The 25,307-nt window shown below is 37.1% G+C and overlaps 1 protein-coding gene across 6 annotated transcripts in view; it reads left to right on the forward strand.

The window, feature by feature from the left end:
- LOC128696740 (uncharacterized) overlaps positions 1–25,307 on the forward strand; it is a 294,106-nt gene that overhangs the window by 114,329 nt on the left and 154,470 nt on the right. For 5 of the 6 annotated variants that reach the window (XR_011393202.1, XM_070094479.1, XM_070094481.1 and 2 more), the window contains 9 exons: positions 2,947–3,041; positions 3,687–3,885; positions 4,704–4,810; positions 5,425–5,668; positions 13,856–13,995; positions 15,335–15,458; positions 21,235–21,329; positions 22,513–22,714; positions 22,909–23,069. Coding sequence is in view for 5 of the 6 variants with exons in the window: in XM_070094479.1 (XP_069950580.1) it covers positions 2,947–3,041; positions 3,687–3,885; positions 4,704–4,810; positions 5,425–5,668; positions 13,856–13,995; positions 15,335–15,458; positions 21,235–21,329; positions 22,513–22,714; positions 22,909–23,069 (1,367 nt within the window). In the remaining variant the exon portion in view is untranslated. The remainder of the gene's footprint in view (positions 1–2,946; positions 3,042–3,686; positions 3,886–4,703; positions 4,811–5,424; positions 5,669–13,855; positions 13,996–15,334; positions 15,459–21,234; positions 21,330–22,512; positions 22,715–22,908; positions 23,070–25,307) is intronic. The other variant, XM_070094480.1, reaches the window with a different exon arrangement.

Raw genomic sequence — 25,307 nt, forward strand, 5'->3', positions numbered from 1 at the left:
CCTACTTCATTCAGTTTGGTAACAGAGCTACAGATGTCCCTCTTAACATAATGATAAACGGATCACCTATCACAAAGCTAACAGAGGGAAAATTCTTAGGAATCCACCTTGATAATAGACTCAAATTTCATACACATATACAACAAATTTCTAAGAAAATTTCCAAGACTGTAGGCATACTATCGAAGATACGGTATTATGCTCCACAGTCAGCCCTCCTGGCCCTTTATCACTCTCTTATTTACCCCTATCTCACCTATGGAATTTGTGCATGGGGCTCAACAACAAGTAACCATCTCAGACCACTAATTACCCAACAAAAGGCTGCAGTTAGAATGATAACAAATTCTCACTATAGGCAGCACACTCCACCAATATTCAATACACTAAACCTATTCACCATACAAAACATTCATACTTATTACTGCACCTATTACATACATAGAACACTTAACTCTGATATTAACCCTCCCCTCAAACATCTCCTTGCCAACCTCAACAGAACACATGACCATAACACAAGGCACAGATCACTCTTTGATGTTCCTCGTGTCCATCTCACACTATGCAAAAACTCAATGCACGTAAAAGGCCCTAAAATCTGGAACTCATTACCTGTAAATATAAAAGAAACACTACCTGTTTATAAATTCAAGTCTCTTCTCAAAGATCACTTACTCACCCAAAACCAAATAAATACTGAATAACTGAACCTTATAAATTGTATATCTTAAATGTTTCTCACAATTATATCACATAAATGTTAAACCTAAAACCCAATCTAACTTTATTATTTTTTAAATACACTACCTAACAGAATACTCCATTCTACTGAATGTACAACAATGCATACAACCATATGACCTGTCTTTGTAATACTCACTTGTGCTTTATAGTAATCTGTTTACATTAAAGTTTTATCACCGATGTCATCATTGCTTAGTTCATCTTAAGTTAATTTTAAGCCAGCCCGTAATGCTATGCATAGTATAAGTGGCTTTGGCATACTGCTCTTTTCTGTATTTTTTGTACCTCTGTATGTGTGCACAAATTTTTAAATAAATAAATAAATAAATAAATAAATAAATAAATAAATATCTTTGTAAGAACCTCTCATAAGCTACCTTTTTCTCTTTTATCACACTCTTTGCATCATCATTCTACTAACCACTCCTCTTTCTTCCTGCACCCACCCTCCTATAACCACAAACTTTTGCCCCACATTGTAATACTGCATTTTTAAAACTATTCTAACTCTCTTCAAACCCCCCCCCCCCCCCACTACTTATACTTTCACCAGCCCACCTTTCTGCCTATAGTTGCTTATATCTTACTCTAACTTCCTCCTCCCTTAGTGTATGCATTTTCACCTCTCTTACTTGCTGTTGCCATTTTCCTTTTGCCCCATCTACCTTTTACTCTAACTGTAGCTACAACTAAATAATGATCAAATATATCATTTGCCCCTCTATAAACATGTACATCCTGAAGTCTACCCATCAACCTTTTATCCACCAATACATAATCTAACAAACTACTTTCATTACGTGCTATATTATACCTTGTATACTTGTTTATCCTCTTTTTCATAAAGTTTGTATTACTTATTACCAAACCTCTTTCTACACATAGCTCAATTAAAGACTCCCCATTTTCATTTACCCCTGGCACCCCAAATTTACCTACTGCTCCCTCCACAACATTTTTACCCACTTTAGCATTGAGATCCCCAACCACAAGTACTCTCACACTTGGTTCAAAAACCCCCTCGCACTCACTCATCATTTCCCAAAATCTCTCTCTCTTCTCCGGGTGCATAAACACTTACTATATCCCACTGTTCACATCCAACCTTTATTTTACTCTACATAATCCTTGAATTTATACATTTATATTCCTTCTTTTCCTGCCATAACTTATCCTTCAACATTATTGCTACTCCTTCTTTAGCTCTAACTCTATTTGAAACCTTTGACCTAATCCCACTTATTTCTCCCCACAGAAACTCTCCCACCCCCTTCAGCTTTGTTTCACTTAAAGCCAGGACATCCAACTTCTTCTCATTCATAACATCCACAATCATCTCTTTCTTATCATTCACACAACATCCATGCACATTCAAACATCCCACTTGGACAGTTTTCTTCTTTTCCTTTTTAGTAGGCTCTACGGGAAAAGAGGTTACTAGCCTATTGTTCCCGGCATTTAAGTTGACTTTAACAACACGCATTGCTTATGGAGGAAAGATTCTTATTCCACTTCCCCATGGATATGAAGGGAAAAGCAACAAGAGCAAGAAGTATTAAGATAAAATCAAAGAAAACTCAGATGAGTGTGTATACATAAACGTGTACATGTATATGTAGTGTGACCTAAGTGTAAGTAGAAGTAGCAAGACATACCTGAAATCTTGTATGTTTATGAGACAGAAGAAAAGACACCAGCAATCCTACCATCATGTAAAACAAATACAGGCTTCCTTTTTACACTCACTTGGTAGGATGGTAGTACCTCCCCAAATGATTGCTGCCTACCAACCTACTACCTTTGTTTCTCTCTGATGGGGGAGTCCTAATTTCTTTCAGTAGCTGAGCTCCAACTTTCCCAGCTGTCAAGGCACCAGTCAAAAACCTCATCTAGACTGTTCGCATCTCTGCTTGTCTGTTTTCTAATATTGAAAATTCCAAGGCTTTTGATAGGCATTTTGCAGTCGTTCTACAGGACTGTACATATTACTAAAATCTGTGGAAGACCATGTGCTTTTTAAGACTGATTGAAGAGGATAGTCATAGGTTTTGCTTTGATGTTAGACCTTATCATAACAGAGCTGTTTGTCCTGGCTTCATAAATATGGTGGTTTATCATTTTTATATACTACAAAGGTTGTTGATTCATACTGCAAAATTATATATTACTATTTTTTGTTGTAATTTACATTTATTACAGGTCCTGTGCAAGAAGTACTGGAAGTTTCAGCTACAGCAGCTATATTGGGACGTACTTTCAATGTATCCTGCAGCGTTAGGAGCTGGGATGAACCAGTAAGAAAAAAGTTTAATCTACTTCTCGCTGCTTAGTTTTAGCGCTATATAAATCACATCATACACCCAGCCATTTGAAACAGAAGGCTAATAAATATTATAACTAGAAGGATTGCTGGTTTTTCTTCTGTAAAATGGCATGTAAATCATATAAATTTCTGTTTACATTTGGTATACACTTTTCTTTCTTTTGAGTTTCTTAATAATTCTTACTTCTATAATGTTTTCTTTCCACTTTCTTAGGCCTTGAGACCTGGGTGTGACAGTGATCTTTAGAATCATTAACAGACATGCCAGATATGTAGTGATTAGATTCCTATCTCTTTGCTTTATGTATGAATGATAGTCTTTATAAGGAATTTCATGTGTATCAAGGGTAGTTATTTTTTAAATAATTTGTTAAACAATTATATAGTGAAACTATTTTATTAGCAAATGGAGTTACAATTTTTATGTGAGCAGATATTACTTTTTTTTTGCATTCTTTACATTCTTAACTGTTATTGTATTCAATCTACTTTTAGTTAAAACTAATAAATTAATCTTCTTAGGTATCTTTCTATTGTATAAGTAAATTATGCATAAACGCTTATACATAGTTTTATATTTTTTTGTGGATATGTTTAACCCTTGTAACCCCTGTAGGTAACTTTCTTATTCAATGATGTCGTGGTGGAGCCTGATAATGACTGGCGGTACAAAGTGTTTGTGCTTCCATCTGATACCAACAGTCAGGAAGTGACACATGTCCTCAGTGTGTCTTCTGCAACACTTGAAGATAGTGGCTCATATAAGTGCTACACCACACCTGCTACATCTGCATCCACCTATGTAACAATTTGGAGTAAGCAAATTAATTATAACTTATCAAAGGATTCTTTTTTAAAGTTTAAAGTTAACACTGATTCATTTCCTTTGGTGAACAGAAGATTAGTGGCACTAAGTAAATTGTTAATCATTACCTTACATCTTTTGCAGTACACTAATGTATGCAGGTAGTATATATGCCTCTTTTTACTCCCATTCTTCTCCTCTCAAACCGAAATAATCCATTATTCTTCACATTATGAATGTATGCAACATTGATTTTTTTGTCAAATCACATACTTGAGGCTGTTTATTTACTTATGTTTAGATAAGACAATAAGATTATCAACTTAGATGGAAATTAGGATTGTTTGCCCCCAAAGTTTTTCTGTAAATCTTAGGTTTTGGGTTTAATTTGATACAGTTTATGCTTTTGTATATCCATTCTTAACTAACCTCATTGTGCAGTGAACACATTCCACAAAACATAACCTAACTTACGGCAGCATTACTATAACCTTACAGACGATTAAAAATGAAATTCTAATTATATAATTGCATGTGTCCACAAATATAACTTTATCATGTTTGAATCTTATCCAAAATTTTAGTGTGGTGAGTACATAGGAAGAAGTAAAGAATAGTGTGACACCTCAGCTATGTAAATTAGTAGTGACACTAAGGACTACAGAACTATCATCCTTCTCCTTTTAATGTCATTTACAAAAGTAGAAGTATTTAATGAATCTGAAGGACTAAATTTTTAATTTTCCCTGTGAATTAACACACCTGATATAATGACATACAATTTGCTTGCATTATGTTATACAATTGTGTGATGTGTTATTTATGCAGATGTTGCTGATGTGACCCTTGGACTTCAGTTTCAAGATCAGCCTAACTGGAAGGATTCGCCAGTACCCATAAACTGTGAAGTGCGAGGTGTTGACCCAAATACAGTGGTAAGTTATTATAGAAAAATATCTATCATGTATTACTAGCCAAATGATGATTTCCCCCCCAAAAAAATTTGCCAAAATTCTCCCCCCCCCACCCCATCGAGGAAGAGTGACCCAAAAAAAAAGCATATTCACCATCATTCACACTTGCCAGAGGTGTGTAGATATAATAGTTCATCTGTCCCTCCAAACAGCAAATATCCCAAATCCTTCCTTTAGAGTGCAGGCGTTAAACTTCCCACCTCCAGGACTCAGGTCTGACTAATCGGTTTCCCTGAATCCCTTCACAAAATGTTACCTTGCTCACACTCCAACAGCTCATCAGGCCCCAAAAACCATTCACCTCCACTCACCCCTATCTACCATGCTCACATATGCCTGCTCTATGTCCAAGTCCCTTGCACACAAAACCTCCTTTACTCCCTCCCTCCATCCATTCCTAGGATGACCCCTACCTAGCCTACCCTCTACTACAGATTTATACACCCCCTCCAAGTTCCATCATCTTTACAGATTATTGTTACTTTTTTTTTGTGATCTATAACTATTATTGTAAGGATCAAAAAATCATTACTCCTCAAAATATAAGGTCTGTATACATTTTTTCTCCCACACAGACAATCCTCTTTTCCCATTATGACAATCCACAAGTATCCATTCAGAATCGTACAAAGATGTCTACTTCCAATCATCTTGTAAATATTGCCATTGGTCAAGGAGAGGAGGACTCTGTACCTCTCACTGTATTCACTCTGGGCTTCTACTCACTCACAAAAGACCTTGAGGGTCTTTGGTCTTGTGAAGTGTTACATCCAAGTGGGGAGTCTCTTGGTAGTGACACACTTTTTCTGGAAATTGAAGGTAAGTTCAAATTTCTCTAGTTTATAACCATTTGGCACTTCCTTTTGATTATAACAATAATAATACTGATGATAATCATAATAATAATAATAATAATAATAATAACAATAATAATAATAATAATAATAATAATAATAATAATAATAATAATAATCTAGTTTATACATAGTAGTAGGTTGGTAGACAGCAACCACCCAGGGAAGTACTACCGTACTGCCAGATGACTGTGAAACAGAAACCTGTAACTGTTTTGCATGATGGTAGGATTGCTGGTTTCTTTTTCTGTCTCATAAACACGCTAGATAACAGGGATATCTTGCTACTCCTACTTACACTTTGGTCACACTTCACAGACACGCACATGCATATATATATATATACATACATCTAGGTTTTTCTCCTTTTTCTAAATAGCTCTTGTTCTTCTTTATTTCTTCTATTGTCCATGGGGAAGTGGAAAAGAATCTTTCCTCCGTAAGCCATGCGTGTCGTATGAGGCGACTAAAATTCCGGGAGCAATGGGCTAGTAACCCCTTCTCCTGTAGACATTTACTAAAAAGGAGAAGAAGAAAAACTTTATAAAACTGGGATGCTTGAATGTGCATGGATGTAGTGCGGATGACAAGAAACAGATGATTGCTGATGTTATGAATGAAAAGAAGTTGGATGTCCTGGCCCTAAGCGAAACAAAGCTGAAGGGGGTAGGGAAGTTTCGGTGGGGGGAAATAAATGGAATTAAATCTGGAGTATCTGAGAGAGTTAGAGCAAAGGAAGGGGTAGCAGTAATGTTGAAGGATCAGTAATGGAAGGAGAAAAGAGAATATGAATGTGTAAATTCAAGAATTATGTGGATTAAAGTAAAGGTTGGATGCGAAAAGTGGGTCATAATAAGCGTGTATGCACCTGGAGAAGAGAGGAATGTAGAGGAGAGAGAGAGATTTTGGGAGATGTTAAGTGAATGTATAGGAGCCTTTGAACCAAGTGAGAGAGTAATTGTGGTAGGGGACCTGAACGCTAAAGTAGGAGAAACTTTTAGAGAGGGTGTGGTAGGTAAGTTTGGGGTGCCAGGTGTAAATGATAATGGGAGCCCTTTGATTGAACTTTGTATAGAGAGGGGTTTAGTTATAGGTAATACATATTTTAAGAAAAAGAGGATAAATAAGAATACAAGATATGATGTAGGGCGAAATGACAGTAGTTTGTTGGATTATGTATTGGTAGATAAAAAAAGACTGTTGAGTAGACTTCAGGATGTACATGTTTATAGAAAGGCCACAGATATATCAGATCACTTTCTAGTTGTAGCTACACTGAGAGTAAAAGGTAGATGGGATACAAGGAGAATAGAAGCATCAGGGAAGAGAGAGGTGAAGGTTTATAAACTAAAAGAGGAGGCAGTTAGGGTAAGATATAAACAGCTATTGGAGGATAAATGGGCTAATGAGAGCATAGGCAATGGGGTCGAAGAGGTATGGGGTAGGTTTAAAAATGTAATGTTAGAGTGTTCAGCAGAAGTTTGTGGTTACAGGAAAGTGGGTGTGGGAGGGAAGAAGAGCAATTGGTGGAATGATGATGTAAAGAGAGTAGTAAGGGAGAAAAAGTTAGCATATGAGAAGTTTTTACAAAAAGAGAGCAAATGAGAGAGTGGGTGAGATGTTATCAACAAATTTTGTTGAAAATAAGAAAAAGTTTTGGAGTGAGATTAACAAGTTAAGGAAGCCTAGAGAACAAATGGATTTGTCAGTTAAAAATAGGAGAGGAGAGTTATTAAATGGAGAGTTAGTGGTATTGGGAAGATGGAGGGAATATTTTGAGGAATTGTTAAATGTTGATGAAGATAGGGAAACTGTGATTTCGTGTATAGGGCAAGGAGGAATAACATCTTGTAGGAGTGAGGAAGAGCCAGTTGTGAGTGTGGGGGAAGTTCGTGAGGCAGTAGGTAAAATGAAAGGAGGTAAGGCAGCCGGGATTGATGGGATAAAGATAGAAATGTTAAAAGCAGGTGGGGATATAGTTTTGGAGTGGTTGGTGCAGTTATTTAATAAATGTACGGAAGAGGGTAAGGTACCTAGGGATTGGCAGAGAGCATGCATAATTCCTTTGTATAAAGGCAAAGGGGACAAAAGAGAGTGCAAAAATTATAGGGGGATAAGTCTGTTGAGTATACCTGGTAAAGTGTATGGTAGAGTTATTATTGAAAGAATTAAGAGTAAGACGGAGAATAGGATAGCAGATGAACAAGGAGGCTTTAGGAAAGGTAGGGGGTGTGTGGACCAGGTGTTTACAGTGAAATATATAAGTGAACAGTATTTAGATAAGGCTAAAGAGGTCTTTGTGGCATTTATGGATTTGGAAAATGCTTATGACAGGGTGGATAGGGGGGCAATGTGGCAGATGTTGCAGGTGTATGGTATAGGAGGTAGGTTACTGAAAGCAGTGAAGAGTTTTTACAAGGATAGTGAGGCTCAAGTTAGAGTATGTAGGAAAGAGGGAAATTATTTCCCAGTAAAAGTAGGCCTTAGACAAGGATGTGTGATGTCACCGTGGTTGTTTAATATATTTATAGATGGGGTTGTAAGAGAAGTAAATGCGAGGGTCTTGGCAAGAGGCGTGGACTTAAAAGATAAAGAATCACGCATAAAGTGGGAGTTGTCACAGTTGCTCTTTGCTGATGACACTGTGCTCTTGGGAGATTCTGAAGAGAAGTTGCAGAGATTGGTGGATGAATTTGGTAGGGTATGCAAAAGAAGAAAATTAAAAGTGAATACAGGAAAGAGTAAGGTTATGAGGATAACAAAAAGATTAGATGATGAAAGATTGGATATCAGATTGGAGGGAGAGAGTATGGAGGAGGTGAATGTATTCAGATATTTGGGAGTGGACGTGTCAGCGGATGGGTCTATGAAAGATGAGGTGAATCATAGAATTGATGAGGGGAAAAGGGTGAGTGGTGCACTTAGGAGTCTGTGGAGACAAAGATCTTTGTCCTTGGAGGCAAAGAGGGGAATGTATGAGAGTATAGTTTTACCAACGCTCTTATATGGGTGTGAAGCATGGGTGATGAATGTTGCAGCGAGGAGAAGGCTGAAGGCAGTGGAGATGTCATGTCTGAGGGCAATGTGTGATGTGAATATAATGCAGAGAATTCGTAGTTTGGAAGTTAGGAGGAGGTGCGGGATTACCAAAACTGTTGTCCAGAGGGCTGAGGAAGTGATGTTGAGGTGGTTCGGACATGTAGAGAGAATGGAGCGAAACTGAATGACTTCAAGAGTGTATCAGTCTGTAGTGGAAGGAAGGCGGGGTAGGGGTCGGCCTAGGAAAGGTTGGAGGGAGGGGGTAAAGGAGGTTTTGTATGCGAGGGGCTTGGACTTCCAGCAGGCATGCGTGAGCGTGTTTGATAGGAGTGAATGGAGATAAATGGTTTTTAATACTTGACGTGCTGTTGGAGTGTGAGCAAAGTAACATTTATGAAGGGGTTCAGGGAAACCGGCAGGCTGGACTTGAGTCCTGGAGATGGGAAGTACAGTGCCTGCACTCTGAAGGAGGGGTGTTAATGTTGCAGTTTAAAAACTGTAGTGTAAAGCACCCTTCTGGCAAGACAGTGATGGAGTGAATGACGGTGAAAGTTTTTCTTTTTCGGGCCACCCTGCCTTGGTGGTATTTATAGTACAATGTAGTATTAAGTTACGTATGAACTTTGGGTATCTAAAATTTTGAAGTGTTAAGATTTAGATTATTGGGAGATCTTTTGGCAGATTTAAGTATTGAGTATTGAATATTTAGTTTATGGTGAGTAGATAGTTTTTGAGAAGTCTTAAATTGATGTGCAGATTGGGTTACTTTAGTATTTACTGGTAATAAATTCTAAATTTTGGGACCCTTTATGTGCACAGTTCTTACACAGTGTGATGTGGACTTGGGGTAATCAAAAAGTGACCTGTGTCTTGTGTTATGGTCATGCGTCCTGTTGAGGTTGGTGAGGAGAAGTCTGAGTGAAGGGTTTATGTTTGAGTGTAGTGTTCTATGTATGTAGTAGGCACATGAATAAGATGGATGTTCTTTACGGTGAGTGGTTTTAGACTTTTGAATATTGGTGGAGTATGCTGTCTGGAGTGGGTATTTGTTATCATTCTGACTGCAGCCTTTTGCTGGGTTATTAGTGGTCTTAGGTGATTAATGTTGTTGATCCTCATGCACAAATTCCATATGTGAGATAAAGGTAGAGTGAGTGATACAGTACAAGGAGAGCTGTTAATAATTTTTTTTGCAAGTTTAAGAAGCTAAGAGCTATTATACTTCAGTGCATTTTAAAGCCTGTTTCTAGTTTTAGTATGATATCCCCTAGTATGTAACCCACAGCAGTTACTGCTAGGTTAGTGAGTGGAGACAAATGGTGTAAGGGGACTATGTATTTTTTTGCATGTACAATAAAACATCAGTGCATTTTATAAAACCAGTGGTAAAAAATATAATTTAAAATTCTTCATAGATTATAAAAAATGAAAGTTTTACAGATAATTAAGGTGTGTGGAAGAATGCTGGATAATAAAATCTGAGAGGTCTCACATTTCTTGTTGGTTTCACACCAGAACCAGCAGCTGAGTTCAGATGTAGTAATTTGAGAGAGATTGTGGGCCACTCTCAGGTGTTTATTGCAAGATGAACAGCAACAGCATATGTAAGGAAGTTACCCATACATCTTGCCTCATATTGCTAAGACTGCCAAATAAATGTCAATACTACTTGGCCATACCTATCAAGGCACAGTGATTCTTTGAACACAAATATCCCAATGTGTTAGGGCAACCAGTTAACTGAGTTACATGAATCTTTGTGTTACATGATATTGCTTGAGTTAACAAAAGAGCATTTGCCTAAAAGAATGAGAGTTCCATATGTTTGGGAATGCATGCAGTGTTGAGAATTTTTTTGGCCTGTTTATGAATGTACAGTTTTTGCTCAGCATCTGTCTCAGAGATCCTCTGCATTGCATCTATGCCAAAAACATTTGTAATGCAGTTTAGTTTGTAAATCTCACAACTATATAGATAATGAATTTCCAGTCTCAATGCTACAGTATTTTGAGTACCCACATATCATTTGGAAACTATTTTCAACAAGATTTTAGTGAACTGATGTTAGATTCCTAAATGGCTGTCAGAACCCTAAGACAGAGAACATAAGAGTTTCAAGCCAGAATACATCTGGTTTCAAGCCAGAACCAGAAGCTGAGATCTAATATAGTGGCTCACAAGAGTGTGTTGACCATCCTCAGAGACTTATTGCTAGAGGAATAGCAACAGCAGCTGTAAAGAGAATTGCCCACACATCTTGCTTTGTTGTATTAACACTACCAAATAAAGGGTGAACAACTTGATCTCGTCAATCAAGGCATAGAGATTTCTCAGAACATAAATATCATTTATATATAAAAGAATATAAAAATGGAGGAACACTGCAGAAGGCATACTGGCTTACAAGACCCATTGGAAAATGAGGCAAGCTTCATGTTCCAACTATTTTGATAGTTGTTGTATATAATTAGAGCATCTTGTTTGATTCAAGAATTCAAGGCAATTATAAAATTGCCCAATAAATTTAGGGACATTCCTATTTTTAATAAACACATATTCTGAACTCAGTACAGTACTCTTATAACATCCTGAAGTCAGGATCTCTCCATCACACTTTTTTCTCATTTACAATTTTCTCACTATTATCAGTTACCAACATGAACAATAACTGTAGAATTGCAGTCTATATAGACTCATCATTGAAGAAGGCATAGGGATGTGTAACTATAGCACAGTTTAATATACTGAACATTCTCTCCCACTATAATTTCTATATAATTAAAAGCATCTTATGTGCGATTAAAGTTTTGGAAAACATTAATTAGGCTATGAGGAAGTGTAAAGAAGGAGAATGATGAATGTAGAGATGCAGTGAAGGAAGATACAGTGGAACCTCAAATTTCGAACTTAATCCGTTCCAGGAGCTAGTTCTAAATTCGAAAAGTCTGAAATTCGAAGCAATATTTCCCATAAGAAATAATGGAAATACAATTAATCCATTCCAGAAACCCAAAAATATTCACAAAAAAAAATACATTTTATAGAGATTAATTACAGTTTTACATACACACAACAAATGCTATAGTCTTTAATTATATATAGTAATATAAAATAACATTTTTACTTACCTTTATTGAAGATTGATGATGGCATCTGGAAGATAGGGAGGAGGAGAGAGGGAGTTGGGGTTATTGTTTGGAAGGAGAATCCCCCTCCATGAGGACTTCCGGTATCAAAGCCCTCTCTGGGGTTGCTTCCCTTCTCTGTATTTTAATGCCACTAGGTCCAGCTTGAGAGTCATTGGACCCCAGTCTCACAAAATAACTGTCTACAGTCCTCTGTTTCTGTCTCACAAAATAACTGTCCACAATTGTCTGTTTGTCTCACAAAATAACTCCACAGTTGTCTGTTTCTGTCTCACAAAATAACTGTCCACAGTCGTCTGTTTCTGTCTCACAAAATAACTGTCCACAATCGTCTGTTTCTCACAAAATAACTCCACAGTTGTCTGTTTCTGTCTCACAAAATAACTCCACAGTCGTCTGTTTCTGTCTCACAAAATAACTGTCCACAATTGTCTGTTTGTCTCACAAAATAACTCCACAGTTGTCTGTTTCTGTCTCACAAAATAACTGTCCACAGTCATCTGTTTCTGTCTCACAAAATAACTGTCCAGTCGTCTGTTTCTGTCTCACAAAATAACTGTCCACAGTCCTCTGTACATCCTGGGAAGCTCAACAAGTCTCACTCCAATCTCATACTTCTGTATTATTTCCTTCTTCACATCTTTGGTGTTTCTCACTTTCTTTACCATAGGGGTACCGCTAGCAAGTTTCTTTGGGCCCATGGCAGCTTATTTCACAGCCCCACAAGCACTAAACACAATTAAATAATCGTAAAATGTGTGAATGAGATTGCAGGTTAGTGTTCACTCAAGCATAAACAAAGCTAGACTGCTCACGGCGCCTGCGCGGGACGTGGACAGAGTGGGCCAGCGGACAGGTCCCGTACCTGGCGGTCCGAAAATAGGGGCGCGTTCGATAATAGGGACACAGTTTGTCCGAAAAAATGGTCTTGTTTTCGAAACGTTCGATATGTGATATGTTCGATTTTTGAGGTTCCACTGTACTGGCTTGTCTTGGGGTCCCTTAGGCACCTATGCTGGCTCGCACTGTGTCTACAGTGCAAGCCAGATGCAGAAAATTATGTCTCATCAACGTAATTTTCAGAATTATGCTATAAGGCATATGAAATGATCTAGTTAACGAAAGCCTCTCCAAATACGTATACTGTACTTCAAATATTGAGCATGGAAGATGTTGTTAATATACAGTAATATAAACAGTAATATATTTGCTGCTTGGAGTGACATCTGAACTGTCGCATCTGAGCCCCTCTGCAAAGACAGTGATTATGTGTGAATGATGGTGAAAGTGTTGAATGATGGTGAAATTGTTTTCCTTTTTGGGTCACCCTGCCTTGGTGGGAGACAGCTGACATGTTAAAAATATGAACAGTTTTGTAGCAGTATAGAGTTAATAGTTAAAAATAGTATTTAAATAGTGAAAATACTAATTAGATAGTGTAGATAAATAATTATACAGCAGAGTTAATGCTCTAGGTGTAAAGGTGGTATTTAGCAGTACTGTAGCATAGAACCCCTGTATCCACTGATTCGGTATCAGTGGTTTCAGTTATCCACGCCTTACTGGGGCCCAAAAATACATCTTAATTTTGCATAATAATGACCAAAGTGCAAAAGTAGAGCAACTGGCAGTTCTTCAAAGTCTAAGAGAAGTCTTGAAGTGCTTCCCATCAGTGGAAAAGTGATAATTCTTCACTTATTGTGCATAATTTATAAATTAAACTTTATAATAGGTATGTATAGGACTTACATATAGGGTTTTCTACTATCCACAGTTTTGGTATCCACAGCAGGTCCTTGGAACGTATCCCCTACGGATACAAGGGTCCTACTGTATAGTGTCCCAGCACATACAGATATATTCTTCATCCTGCATTTATTCCTGTTTCATATATTTGCTTGAAGGTATTGGACTACTTTCCTCCATTGCCTCTTACAAAATTTACTAAAGGTCCACTTCTCTTATAGAACCTCCAGAGTTCATGAACCTTCCTCCGAAGGAAGTTTACGAGGTTGATGGAGCAGATCTGTTCCTCAATTGTTCAGTTACTGGTTCACCTGACACAATGGTTGCATGGTATAAGGAAGGTATCCCAGAACCAATAGAGGTGAGTGAATTGAATTTGAATCTGTCAGCACGCTAATCAGCTTTAATTTTTATATTGCTTTGGCTACTGAGTGTCTGTGCCTGATTTCAATAAGTAATTGAAAATCTAGACAGTATGATTTTGTTGCCATTTTATTGAGCATTCATTTCTACAAATTTACCAATAAAAGAGTTCACTATAGATGAATTATCATTAGTGAAGCATTTCTGAACCTATGGAGAAAGGATGTGCATATGGTACTGCATAGTGTATTGCTTTCACAGTTGCATATTTTGGACATACAGCAAAGATGTTTGAGTGTGTTAGATTGGAGTGAGTGGAGACAAATGATTTTTGGGATTTGATGAGCTGTTGGAATGTGAGCAAGGTAATATTTTGTGAAGGGATTCAGGGAAATTGGGTAGCCGAACATGAGTCCTGGAGATGAGAAGTACAGTCTAAAGGAGGGATTTGGGATATTTGCTGTTTAGAGGGACATCTAAACTGTCATATCTGCATGCCTCTGGCAAGACAGTGATAGTGTGAATGATGGTGAAACTGTTTCCTTTTTGGGTCACCCTACCTTGGTGGGAGATGGCCAGTGTGTAAAAGGAAAAAGGTCCTAAATTTTAACCGGGTTATACTAGTTGTTTGCTTCATGCATAAATATGCAAGTACTATGAACATAAATAATTTTGAAACAGTACAAAAATGAAAGACCAAAATACAAAGAACAGAATAGAATAGAACTTTTTGATGAAGGTTACTTTATCACACCTCCTCAAGGGAGGTTTCCTGATGCTGATATGTTGCTCTTGATCCAAGGAATTGGACTTAACCTTCAATTCCTTGACTTAAAACTGATTGTCTCTCATTTCCTTAGGCACAGTATGACATATGACCCTATGGGTTTAGTACTTCCCTCCAAATGTAATAATAATTTAAGTGAAAAAAAACAGTACTAAATGTAAGGGTAAATATTTTTACTTAATACAGTAAATGATATTAGACAAATAATATTATATTACGTGTCTAATTTCGTGGAACGTATCTCTGATTATAACACAAGTGTCTATGGAGAAATAGATTCCAAGTTATAAATAATAGTGTAATGTTTTACCCAAGAGGTACATAGACTTTGGCAGCAGATTTGTAATCACTATAAATTATATGATTAATTTACATGAGTAAATGCTTGTTTGTGGTAAATTATTTATAGGGTGCATGCAATGTTGTTTGAGGGCTGTGCACATTTTAAAAAAAGTTACCTTTTTTATTCTTGGTTATGATAATCTCATAACTCAGAATAAAATATCTTTCTTATTCACTAGAAACAAAGCAAATCAGTTTTACCTTACAGTTTGGTAGACTGAGTGCCTCACTATTCATACCAAGATTCACAACTACTGATGAAGGCTATTACTTTTGTCGGGCAGCCTTACACAATCGGGAAATCCAGACAAGTACGATTCTTAAATTGAGAAGTAAGTAAAGTCTTTTTTGTTAGTTCAGCATAATTATAATACATACAGTCCAAGCCATACATAAAAATACAGTACTGTGCTTTACACTATATTTTTACTTTTACCCAGTATCAAAATCTTTTGTTATGTCAGTATATTTAACATAAAAGGTTTGAGTCTTGCAAATGCATACGTAAGCAAATTGGAGCAATACATAAAGAAAACATACTTTTTTAAATTGAATTACAGCATGGCAGTGAAAATGTGTGGATTTGTGAGTGGAGGCTGGTGTTTTTTTCATGATCTGACTGACTGTTGGAGTGTGAGCAAGGTAATATCTATGGGAGGGACAATGCCTACACTCTGTCTAGATATAGGGCCCACAGGGAAGCTAACTATGTCCTTGTTTTCCCATTTATGTACGAACATAACAAACAGATGAAGAGCAGGCAGGTTTAATTCTCTTCCACTCATATCCACTCTTGTACCTATTCAACCCACCCATACACAGTTATCTAAAGTATTTGCTTTAACCCGTAAACAGTCCAAATGTATATATACCTTCATACCGCTAGCGTCCCAAACATATACACCTACCATCCGACTTACGACCGAGTTCGGTTCCGAGAAACTGGTTGTAAGTCGAAATGGTCGTAAGTCGAACTTTACTACTGAATATCAACAAAACATTTTTGTAATGACTTTATTTTATTGTTTTATTTTGGTATTTCATGTTTTACTTTACTTTTTATGTTGTTAGTACTGTATTTTATACTGTAAGGTTTAGGATAAACACTGTGCACAACACAAATAGTTGTTTATTTCCCAGAAATTTGGCATAAAAAACACGGTTGTAAGTTGAGTGGTCGTAAGTCGAGCAGGTCGTAAGTCGGATGGTAGGTGTATATACATTTTATTTTTCCTGCCTCCAAATTTGGCACGATTGGCCTGAGATGCCTGGTCAGCATAGAATGGGTCTTAACACTTGATGTGCAACGTATTAAAAAATTCTGGGAGCACTTAGTACCTTGTGGGAACGCCAGTTATATTGAGCGCCAGCTAGAGCAAACAGTGTGGCAAACACCAAGGATTCACTGATGTAATGTCATATTAACACTCTCCTTTTAAGAGGAAATGATGTTAACCCCAAGTTTAGGGTCTGTCTATCTGTCTCTGTCTATTTCTGTCTATCTGTTTATCTCTGTCTGTCTCTGTCTGTTTGTGTCTATCCATCTGTGTCTGTCTATCTGTGTCTATCTGTCTGTGTCTATCTGTCTGTGTCTATCTGTCTCTATCTCTTTTTATCTATCTCACAGGTACACACAAATACAATTATACATAGTGTAAATTACCTAGGATAACCTAAAAAATCCAAAATGCTATACTGTGCTTGTAGATATAATGCATAAGAATACCTGTTGGTTCACAGTGGCTCTCTCTGAGACAGACAGAGAGACAAGTAGAGAGATGGAAAGAGACAAGCAGACAGAGAGACAAGACAGAGAGACAAGACAGAGAGACAGATAATCAGAGATATGAGCTCATCAAATGTCACCTCTTATTTCTGCACGCTCGCTGGTGCTCATCAAATGTCATAGCTTATTTTGTCTTTTCTCTGCACTACCTCATCTTATCTCTGCACCCTCACTGGTGGCCATCATATGTCATCTCATATCTCATCTTATCACTGCCCTCCTGGATGCTTGTCTTATACATTGCTTCAAGGGAACTTCTTCCTTCTTCTTCCTTCTTCCTCCTCCTTCTTCCTTCTTCTTCTTCTATAGTCTCGTGTATCCAAAACATTGCTGGGACCTATAAATACTTTGTATATATTCCTAGACAATAGTAAATGACCAAGGCAGGTGTAAATGTCCACCTGTCAATGTGTTTGTGACAATTTGAGTACAATTTCAGTACCTAATATTAGTGTCAGAACAAAGATTGGTTATGAAATGACAAGAACTACAATAAATTGTAATTATCAAAACATAAATATATAAAATAATATAAAAATGACAAAAAATGGCATATCAGCTACACTTCTGCAAGCGGCAGGACTCGATGTTGCTGTCAGGTGAGCATTAAGTGCCAACTTTGCAGCCTCATATCTCAGTAAGTACTGACCCTAATTTTTTTATTTTAATCCTATAACATTTAGAAAAATGTGCTCTTTATTTTCATTAAAAAATGATTTTTTTTACTTTTCAAAATATTCGGGGCACTGGGGTAGTGAATGTATATATACATTTGGACCCTTTATGGGTTAATATTACTCCATAGAATTTACAGTAAACCCTCAAAATGGAGTTAAATCCTCAGACAGTGTTTTAGTCCTTAATGATAATAATCCAGGATGGACCTCATTTAGAATTTTTTGTCAAAGTCAAATTTTACTTTCAAGAATTATGGGGTATTGATTAACCCTTTGACTGTTTCGGTCATAATACGTCTTGCAAGCCAATGTGTTTGACGTATACTCAAAAATTCTAGCGGCTTCAAATCAAGCGGAAGAAAGCTGGTAGGCCCACATGTGAGAGAATGGGTCTGTGTGGTCAGTGTGCACAGTATAAAAAAAATCCTGCAGCAAGCAGTGTGTAATGAGAAAAAAATAACTCCGACCGTGTTCTTGGATTAAAACGTCGACTTTGAGGTGTATTTTCATATAGTTTTTATGGGTATATTCTCATTTTTGTAGTTACATTTGATAGAAAGAAAATATATTATAGAAATGGTCATGATTTTGGTTTTACTATGAAAAGGACTTTGAAATGGTGTTCAAAGTAGGGGAAATGTTCGATTTTTGCCGATGTACAAGAGTAAACAAATGATGTCATTGTCCAATAAATGTCCAACTAGCTATTCTAATATGAAGTCATGAATGGGTTGACATTATTTATACAATTATTACAATATTGCAGTAGTCTGCATAACAGTAAATCTTCTATTTTTTGTTTGAATAAAAATTAAAAATAGAAAGCAAGAGTAATATCAGAGGGGCCTGGAGATGTGACTGATGAACAAAGAAAATGTTATTTTAGAGCCAGGAATGTCTGCATTGTTCATTCTGGACATTATTTTGAAATTGGCATATTTTTTAATTTTCGTGAAATTGGCCAAATGCCAATTTCTTACCACTTTATTGGGTAGTTGAAATTGGTAAATGGGCAGTTTCTTGTACTCAATCGATAGAACAAATGGAGTTCTAAAGAAATAGCTGTGAGTTTGGTCAACTGGAACAATGGAATTGGCCAAAAATAGGGCTCAAAGTGGGTGAAATCGCCGATTCGTCAATACTGCCGAGGTTGCTCACTTTGTAAGAGTGTAATTCCATAAGTTTTCCATCAAATTTTGTACTTTTGGTGTCATTACCATCAGGAAAAGATTCTCTATCATTTCATAATATTTTTTTTTTTTTCAAATATTTTTCGACACCAGGAGACACCTCAGGATTTGGGATTGCGACAGTCAAAGGGTTAGCTAGGGAATTACATCTCTTTGTACATATTTTGGAAAGCCTCTTATTATATGCAGCATTTTGGGTACATTAAAACTGGTACTGGTTTACAAACTATTTAACACTAATACAATGATTTAAATAGTATTTCAACATGGAATTGTATGACAGTTCAGCAGGAATAGTTTCTGTACACAAGGGAGGTAGCACTTAATAAGTTAACAGTAGAAGATACAAATGACATAGTAAACATTTATGATTGTTTCATGTTAAAATATCGCATCAAATTAAAGAGGTGATTTTTGAGGAATTTTTGAAGCTATTGAGAGATACATAATGAACTTGTATATCCTGCAGGGTCCTTTGCCTTGCATGGAGTTTTTACTCAGGAAGAGTCAAGCATGTAGAATATCAAGAGATATTTACATTATGGAACAAAGTGGAATGACTTGGAGAATGTATAAATTTGTAGTGGAAGGAAGGAGGGGTATGGGTCGTCCTATGAAAGGTTGGAGGGAAGGGGTAAAGAAAGTTTTGTGGGTGAGGGGCTTGGACTTCCAGTAAGTGTGCATGAGCATGTTAGATAGGAGTGAATGGAGATGAATGGTTTTTAGGACCTGATGAGCTGTTGGAGGGTGAGCAGGGCAATATTTTGTGTAGGGATTTAGTGGGTTGGATTTGTGAAGGACCTGCTTAGTATGGGCCAACATTCCTACTGCAGTGTTCTTCCTTTCTTATGTTCTTATGAAACCAGTTAGCTGGACTTGAATCCTGGAGGTGGGAAGTACATGCCTGCACTTTAAAGGAGGGGTTTGGGATGTTGGCTGTTAGGAGTGACATTTACACTGTCTTATCTGAGTGCCTCTGCAAAGACAGTGATTATGTATAAATGATAGTGAAAGTGTTGAACAGTGATGAAAGTTTTTTCTTTCTTTTTGGGTTACCCTGCCTTGGTGGGAAGCAGCCGACGTGTTAAAAAAAATTACAGTATTTCTATTGTTATGCCTACATGATCTGTTGCAGCTCTCCAAGAATTGTTTTAGCTCAGGGTTAATATATGTACTCAGTGTTCTGTTTATGTAGTATGCATAGTGGAATGCATGGATGCTTTGTTCAACTCTTTGAGCAGTGGGGATGGGGAATGTTATCTGAAATCAGACTGAGCTGTCATTTTAGTGTAAAGTATTTTTTGTTGGGCTAAGATTAGTTTTAAATTATATGGTGTTGTGAATCCCATACACATGTACCATAGGAGAGGTAAGGGTAGATTAAAGAGGAGTACAGTAGCATATTCTTGAATGAATGTCATCTGTTTTGGAAACTTTCTTAGAAATGTGTTAGACTTCTTCTTTCTTTCAACTCACCGACCATATACCACCGAGGTGGGGTGGCCCAAAAAGAAAAATGAAAGTTTCTCCTTTTACATTTAGTAATATATACAGGAGAAGGGGTTACTAGCCCCTTGCTCCTGGCATTTTAGTTGACTCTTACGACATGCATGGCTTACAGGGGAGGAATTCTATTCCACTTCCCCATGGAGATACAGTAAGTGGAAATAAACAAGAACAAGAACTAGTAAGAAAAATAGAAGAAAATTCAGAAGGGTCTGTATGTATATGCTTGTACATGCATGTGTAGTGTGACCTTAATGTAAGTAGAAGTAGCAAGACCTATCTGAAATCCTGCATGTTTATGAGACAGAAAAAAGACACCTGCGATCCTACCATCATGTAAAACAATTAGTACAGACTTTCATTTTACACTCACTTGGCAGGATGGTAGTACCTCCATGGGCTGTTGCTATCTACCAACCTACTACCTAGAAATATGTTAGACATGGTTGTTAAATTTAAGTTTGCTGTGTATGCGAATGCCCAAAAATTTTCCATTATCTTGTCTTTAAATGTGTGTATTGTTTATCTTTATATTAATCTAAAAAGTTCATTTATGTTCACAATGAAGTATGTTTATTTTTTCTATATTATTTTGGTTAGATTTACTTTTAGTGCTCCTTTCTATTTCTGTTCAAATGTCATATCTTTAGTCTAATATTTTATGATGAAATAACTTAAGCTCTTACTACCAATATTTTCTTATTTTGCTGTTATATCAGATTATATTTGGTTGAAAAATAAAAGTCACAGTACTGTGGCTGGAAGAAAACATTGTCTGGAGTTTACCTTGAGTGAGTCCTGGGGGTCAACGCCCCATGGCCCAGTCTGTGACCAGGCCTCATGGTGGATCAGGGCCTGTCTAATTGTGAGTTATGTATTCATGAAATATATTTAGGCAAATAGTCACATGAAGGATCAAGGTTTTCAGAATTCTAAGTGTCTTTTTCAGCCCCTCAGCCTCGCGTTGAGTCAGTAGTGGCATCACCAGCTACAGTAGGAGGAGAATTTACCATAACCTGCACCACCTCTAGCTGGAATGAACAGGTAATTCTGGTCTGTTTCCCTCAATATACTGCATATTATCTTTGTCTATTTCCACACAAATGCAAGGGCATCCCAGGAAGAATGTTCTTGTGGGTAATCTGTTTGGTGGTATTTCCTTATCATTTTAATTTTGTGTATGTGTTTTAGGTATGTTAGTTAGGGTTATACAGCACCTGGGAAATGGAAGTTAATCAGGGTGAATCCAAGAGTGGGAATGGTAGCTCCAGATACTTGAATTAATATTTTTTTTTTTTTTTAGTATCAAGCACTCCCTCCCTCTCCTTGAAAGATGATAAGCTTTCTCTTTACTCTCCTCTCATTTGTATGTGAACCTACAGTGAAAGTAGAGGTTAGTTACCGGATTCTTGTAACACTGAAAAAATTACAGGAAGATATAAGCAGGGTTTTCCGTTGGCAGTGGAGAACATAATAGTCATTGGGAATAAGTTCCAGCTGCTTTGGTATAGAAAGAATGAAGAAATTTAAAAAGAGTAAGAGATATGAAAAGTAGTGCAAAATAAATCCAGTGAAAAGCACGGATGCTGTAGGCACTGTAAGAAAACATTGTGTCAGCATTCATGGCCCCAGATCATTCAACTTCTTACCAGAAGATATCAGAACATGGCTGGGACAAGTGTAAAAGTCTTCAAGAGGCAACTGGACAAGTATCTTCACCAGATGCTAGATCAACCAGGTTGTGATAGATATGTGGGCCAGTGGGCCACCAGGAGCAACAGTCTGGTTGACCAGGCAACCACCAGGCAAGCCTGGTCCAGGGCCAGGCTCTGGGAATAGAAAAACTCTTGACACCCATCAAAGGTAGAAAGGGTAGAATTTTCAGTTCTGTATTTAAAAAATAAAACAATGTTTGGTTTTCTATTAATTTGTACTGCAAATGGCAGCAATCATCCCAAGAAAGTCCCTGGTGGAGGAAATATTTTTGCAGTTAAATACTACTACTGTCAACTGCACATTTTGTCTTATTAACAAGAGGCATATGTATAGCATACTGTATCTTCCTGTGGAAAGGAGGATGCAGCTTGGTGTATGTAACACTTGTTCCTTTGGCATCTTTTTTCATAAATTGTGACTTATCATAATTGGATGTAATTTGTTATCGTTGCTACTAAGTATATCACACTGTATTAATATTTCTGATATCAAGTTGATAATATTGTTGCAGGTTCTGTTCATCCACAACAGGGAGCCTGCAGATCTCAATGAAGGTTCAAGATATTCAGTGAGCAGCCAGCTACTGCGCAATGGAAAGCAGCGTACCACTGAACATGTTCTTAAAGTAAAACATGCAACACTCCAAGATTCAGGGATTGTAGAGTGCTTCTTAACTCCTGATATTTTTGGCTCAACAGAGGTTATTGTGAAAGGTATTTTCATACTTGTTTTAAACAAAATTTTGCTTTAAAATAATGTTCATATTTGAGAGGTTACATTTCTACACTTTGTGTATACCTGGTAGTGTGTACAGCAGAATTGTTATTTAAAAAGTTTTGGGAAAGCATTAAAGTATGTAGTTGCTAAATTATCCTTTTACCTTTCATTTTTATGAATGCTGCTTTAGAAGATTATAGACTGTTACCAACCCCAATATCTACTGAAGTATCTGGTCTGCCAAAGCCAACAATATCTTTGGGACGTATTGTGGAGCTGAGAGGTCCTGACACAGTACAGGAGGGAGCAACACTCCTGCTCACCTGCCTTGTTAGTCCAGTTGTTCATCAGGTGAGATGAAATTGTAGACCTAGAGCAATTGTTTCTTTCTTAAATTTCAAATACAGTTCACAGTCAAGGACTATGGGTTGCTATAGGTGCAGTTAGATCTTTGTCTGTGGTCAGCCTTTATGTAGAGATATGCAGTCCATCATCATAGGATACAGTCAGAATTCTGAATGTTTATAAATAGTCAGTGTGTCACTATTGGGGAATGATTCTATCAATAAAAACCTAACCAGTTATGACATACCACAATGCCAGTAAATTAATTATAAGTTGAAAGGAATGTAAAACTTAGGAACATGAACAGAAAATGGGTACCCACCAAGTGCACAGTCGAATAATCATTAATAACAAAAAAAGGCACAATACCATGACTGGAACAATGCACAAATAACCTGCACATAGAATAGAGAAGCTTACGACGACATTTCGGTCTGACTTGGACCATTTACAAAGTTACACTAACGAAAGGGAGAGAGGGAGGGGTATATATAGGCAGGTGGTAGTAGCAGTAGCAGTAGTGGAGGTCATAGAATTGACGAAGGAAAAAAGGTGAGTGGTGCATTGAGGTATATGTGGAGACAAAAAACGTTATCTATGGAGGCAAAGAAGGGAATGTATGAAAGTATAGTGGTACCAACACTCTTATATGGGTGTGAAACTTGGGTTGTAAATGCTGCAGCGAGGAGACGGTTGGAGGCAGTGGAGATGTCCTGTCTAAGGGCAATGTGTGGTGTAAATATTATGCAGAAAATTCGGAGTGTGGAAATTAGGAGAAGGCGTGGAGTTAATAAAAGTATTAATCAGAGAGCTGAAGAGGGGCTGTTGAGGTGGTTTGGTCATTTAGAGAGAATGGATCAAAGTAGAATGACATGGAGAGCATATAAATCTGTAGGGAAAGGAAGGTGGGGTAGGGGTTATCCTCGGAAAGGTTGGAGAGAGGGGGTAAAGGAGGTTTTGTGGGCAAGGGGCTTGGACTTCCAGCAAGCGTACATGAGCATGCTAGATAGGAGTGAATGGAGATGAATGATATTTGGTACCTGACAAGCTGTTGGAGTGTGAGCAGGGTAATATTTAGTGAAGGGATTCAGGGAAACCGGTTATTTTTACATAGTCGAACTTGAGTCCTTGAAATAGGAAGTACAATGCCTGCACTTTAAAGGAGGGGTTTGGGATATTGGTAGTTTGGAGGGATATGTTGTATATCTTTATACGTATATGCTTCTAAACTGTTGTGTTCTGAGCACGTCTGCAAAAATGGTGATTATGGGTGAGTGAGGTGAAAGTGTTGAATGATGATGAAAGTATTTTCTTTTTGGGGATTTTCTTTCTTTTTTGGTCACCCCGCTTCAGTGGGAGATGGCCAACTTGTTAAATAAAAAAAAAAAAATTATTTGCAGTTTTGAACTATAGTATCAGCCTCTTTCTGGCAAGACAGCGATGGAGTGAATGATGGTGAAAATGTTTCATCTTTTTTGGGTCACCCTACCTTGGTGGGAGATGGCTGATTTGTTGAAAAAATATACATATAAAAATAAAAGTATTTCACAGCAATACTAAAGAAGATAAAATATATATTCCTAGTGTGAATAATATACACTAAATACCAAAAATAATAAACATTGTCATATTAAACTAAAAGAATATTTTGAGCAGTTAGAAAATACAAACATAATGTCTGCAAGAATACCATAAATTTCCTCAATGATTAAGGGTGTATTGACTGGAAGTGATCATGATCTTGTGAAACTATGGAATACTGCTGCATTTATATTGACCTAATTGTAATTATCTAATTGAATTTGCAGGGAGGGTGAGCTGTAGCTCTTGGACCTTCCTCTTAATTTTCATCAGCCAGTCAAAAGGTAAGATGTGGGCCCAAGAGCTAGTGCTCACCTTATGCAAACCCAAATACTGTAGGTTATTACAAATAAATCAAAATGTGCAAAACATTGGGTCAGTACTACAGTATTTCATAGCTTAAAGTAAGTAAATTGCAGCCAGCACATCCTTAATCACAGCAGAACTTTATGGTATTTTTGTTGTTTTTTATCATACAGCATCCATAGCTCTAACAATCCACAAATAACCCACACTTAAGAGAGGAAACATAAGACAACATTTTGGTGTCTTTGATCATTATCAAGTCCCATATCTCACAAAGAGGGCAGAGCAACCCATGTGTTAATCCTGCCATATACCAATTACAGTATCATTGAACATACGTGTATTTTGATGCTATGT

Source organism: Cherax quadricarinatus, chromosome 46 (assembly GCF_038502225.1).
Source record: "Cherax quadricarinatus isolate ZL_2023a chromosome 46, ASM3850222v1, whole genome shotgun sequence".
NCBI classification, from domain to species: Eukaryota; Metazoa; Arthropoda; class Malacostraca; order Decapoda; family Parastacidae; genus Cherax; species Cherax quadricarinatus.